This window comes from Helobdella robusta (genome assembly GCF_000326865.2).
Source record: "Helobdella robusta unplaced genomic scaffold HELROscaffold_37, whole genome shotgun sequence".
Taxonomy (NCBI): Eukaryota; Metazoa; Annelida; class Clitellata; order Rhynchobdellida; family Glossiphoniidae; genus Helobdella; species Helobdella robusta.
The window spans coordinates 1740670-1744863 of NW_008704785.1; the positions used below are offsets into that span (position 1 = coordinate 1740670).

Consider the following 4194-nt stretch of genomic DNA (forward strand, 5'->3'; position numbering starts at 1 on the left):
AGGTCGTTTTCGTGGGTTTCTTTCTTGGGTGAAGTTTTTTGTTGAGGAAATTTGCGTTACTAATAAAGGTAATCATTATTTAGAATGGATGAATAAATGAATGAGTGAATGAACAAATCAATCAACCAATCAATCGATCGATCAATCAACCAACCAATCAATGCAGATATCAAACTTACAAACAACGTCAGCCGGCCAGCAACAAAGAAATGAAAAGTTTAAACTGAAGCAACAATTGGAAAGCGGAAATAGAATATTGAGGTTTTTTTGTTACTGGGATGATAGGGAGAGCGTGTTCGGCGACGAAAGATTGATGGTCATGAATTACTACCTTGCTGACGATACTATCGAAGTAATCGAGGTAATATCATTGTAAATATTTTTCATTTTCAATACTACTACCACTACTACTGCTGCTACTTATACTGCCCTGCCACACTGCTACTACTACTACTATTACTACTACTACAACTGCTACTACTACTACTACCACTACTACCACTACTACTACTACTACTACTACTACTACAACTGCTACTAGTGATAATAATGACAGTACCAATAAATAATTCTTACCTTCATATAATAATTATTATCGAAATCAAAAAATTATTGAAAAAAATGTGGCCGCTCCCAATTCATAAATTTAAATTCGTCCGGTGAAACCTGGCAGAACCATGCGGAGAACTGCGGTAGGGATTCGGTGGGAACATTCCTGAAAAGATCAAAACTGCCTAAAAATCCGGATGCTGTCATCAAACAACTTCCGGGTGTGGCGAGCGACGATCGGGTGATTTTGAATGTCTTTGAAAATAGGAGCAAAGATAATAGGTCCATGGTAGACAGGACCCAGGTTTTGATATTGTTGTTTATTCCTTGGTAGTATTTTATTATATTTTGAGTTTAATAATTTGGTAAAAGTTCGGTGGCTTAGTGGTTAAGAGCGTCTGCTTGTTCGAATGTTGTGGCAAAGTTAGCTGGTTCAACTGCGGACAATTTCCAACTTATCATAATCTTATTAATCGATGATGGGTGGGTAGAAGAACTGTTGGCAGAATTAGTGAATGAATTGATATATGAATAAATGAATGAATGAATGAAATTGATGAATGAGAAAACGAACAAATGAATAAATAAATAAACGAATGAACCAAACAGCCAATCAACTTTTTGTTGTTCTAATTTTAAACAGCAAGCAGATAGTGATTCAAAGTATTATAAAGATAGTGATTTCATGATTGGCTCTTATGTTAACGTGTGGGGCAGATCCTTCCTAATATGCGACTATGATGGCTTCACTAGACATTACTACAAGACCAAATATGGAATTGGTTCGTTTCATTCTTTCTTTCATTCAATCATTCGTTCGTTCGTTCGTTCGTTCATTCATTCACTCACTCATTCATTCGTTCATCCATGCACTCATCCAACCCACCAACGCAGAAAACTTTACACCGATAACGTTAAAAAAACCTTCCGTGGACCCAGCCAACACCAACAACCTGTCAATCAAACAAGCCCCCCCCTACAATGGTTTTGGCGGCCACGAAGACAGCCTAAACTCGGCCCTTTCCCTAATCCCTAAACCGCCAAAAAGTGACTTCATCAGGTTTTTCCTAAATGATAGACAAGGTATGAACGGAAATGTACTAAGATTTGCTGCTAGAATTGTTAATAAAGGTTATATTTAACTTTATTAATAATTTTCTGATGAATTTTATATAAAATTATAATATTTAGAGTTTATTATCACGTAATAATTTTAATTTTTTCGTCGACAGATGGCAGTCAGCCGCAAAATAATATTGACTCGGATAGAGAGTTTGTAGTTTCATTCTTCTTGGCTGACGATAAGATGATGGTATTTGAAAGGACTTTCAAGAACAGCGGTTGGTAACTAAGGATGATGTAATGTGCGTGTGTGTGTCTGCGTGTGTGTGTGTGTGTGTGTGTGTGTGTATCTGTCTGTCTGTCTGATTATACTTATTAATTGATTTAATTATTTTAGGATTGCAAGCCGGAAAATTTTTAGAAAAATCCAAAGTTATGAAGCCAGGTTATAAACGTCATCAACAACAACAACAACACAAACAACAACAACACAAACAACAAAGAACTAACAAATAAATAAATCAAACAACAACATAGACAAATAATTAAACAGGTCAAGAGCGATATTTGAACAAACTCCCTGACTATTACGAACTTACGGACATGAAAGTTGGCCACAGAATTCTCGTCAACGGTCTCTGGTTGCTCTTACATGATGCAGATGACTACACATATAAATATATGTTTCAGCATCCGGAAATGGTTTGTTGAATCTTTGTTTTTTTTGTATCTTTGTTATTCGTATCTTTGTATCTTTATTATTTCTTTGTATCTCTGTTGCATGACGCAGACGATTAAACATGTTTCAGCACCAGGAAATGGTTTGTTGTATCTTTGTTCTTTGTATCTTCATTTTGTATGCCTGTTTATTCATCTTTGTATGTTTGTTGTTGATCGTTACGTTACGTACAAACAACATACAAACATTCATACAAACACATACAAACATTCATACAAACACATACAAACAAACACATACAAACAAACACACACAAACATACAAACAAACACACATACAAAATTTCAGTTCCCAGAAACAAACATACGGCTGATATTAAAAAAGTTAAACTCATCGTCGTCGTCATCTTCTATGATGAAGAGAGTTATGGATGAATTGGAGGGGGGCGCGAATAGATGTGATAGTGAGAAATTTGAGAGAATTATAATGGAACTATCTAATAATAATATTAATAATAATAATTATACCAACAACAACAACAATAATAATAATCAAATTACTGAACTTGAAATGAAAGCATTGATAAAGTTAGAATTATTATTATTATTGTTGTTGTTGTTGCTATTATTATAATTATTGTTGTTATTATTATTGTTGTCATTGTTGTTGTTGTTATTATTATTATTGTTGTTGTTGTTGTTATTATTATTGTTGTTGTTGTTGTTGTTTTCTTATTATTGTTATCAAAGTCATTGTCGTTATTATTAATCTTCCTATTACTCCAGATACTACAAAGTTACAGCTGCTGAAAATTATGCCGAAAATAATAATAAAAACAACAACAACAATGATAATAATAATAAAATTATAAACGAATTTCAATGTCATTTGAGGAAAATCTCATTCGAAGATCACGATGGAATCCTGTACCAATGCAAACACTTCGACACATATGGGTACATATTAAATACCTGTCTGCAATCATTATCACTATTATTATTATTATTATTTATTATTATTTATTATTATTATTACTTATCATTATTATTATTACATTTTTACCATGTAGATTAGATTTTAATTAGATTTGATTCTATTTGATCTTGCTTCATTCTATTTCATGTTTGTCTGAAATGAATGAATGAAGTGTCTGGAAAAGAGAGTTCTCGTTATTATTATTATTATTATTATTTCTGTTTTTATTATTATTATTTCTAATTTATATAGCGCACGATGTGTGACTGTTGAAAGAATGAGGATGATTATGAAGAGGGTGAAGGTGATGACGAAACAAAGTGAAGATGTCGTTTGGAGATTTCTTAAATGGTTGTTGTTGAAGCTGTTTTAAAAATTTATCAATTAATCATTTGATCAATTAATCAGTTAGTCAGTCAATCAATCAATCATTCACTCATTCATTTATTCATTCATTCATTCATCATTCATTCATTCATTCATCATTCATTCATTCATTCATTCATTCATTCTATCGATCAATCAATTATCTAATTAGCATCAGCACTCCGGACAACATGGTAAACTACGAAGAAATGATACAATACATGAACTGGCAACAACAAAACAACAACAACAATTATGATAACAACAACAACAACAATAATAATAATAATAGTGGTGATGATGATGATGTGATGAGGAGGATAACGACGAGGAGTAAGCGGAAGAAGGTAATGATTAATTTGCAGGCCTTTCTTGAAGATTACAGGAAAATTAATCCAGAATGGTGACGACGAAGAAGATGATGATGGTTGTGATGATGATGATGATGATGGTTATGATGATGATGATGATGATAATGATGATGGTTATGATGATGATGACGATGACGATGATGATGGTTGTGAAGATGACGATGATGATGGTTATGATGATGATGACGATGA

General features: G+C 32.9%; 1 protein-coding gene across 1 annotated transcript in view; it reads left to right on the forward strand.

Annotated features, from left to right (window-relative positions):
* Window positions 1-2322, forward strand: part of HELRODRAFT_83504 (hypothetical protein) — a gene marked incomplete at both ends in the record, with an annotated part of 2951 nt that extends 629 nt beyond the window's left edge. The window contains 7 exons of the mRNA XM_009023643.1: window positions 167-361; window positions 674-770; window positions 1200-1331; window positions 1444-1670; window positions 1793-1889; window positions 2009-2065; window positions 2171-2322. Coding sequence (XP_009021891.1) covers window positions 167-361; window positions 674-770; window positions 1200-1331; window positions 1444-1670; window positions 1793-1889; window positions 2009-2065; window positions 2171-2322 — 957 coding nt within the window. The remainder of the gene's footprint in view (window positions 1-166; window positions 362-673; window positions 771-1199; window positions 1332-1443; window positions 1671-1792; window positions 1890-2008; window positions 2066-2170) is intronic.
* Window positions 2323-4194: the final 1872 nt, after the last annotated feature.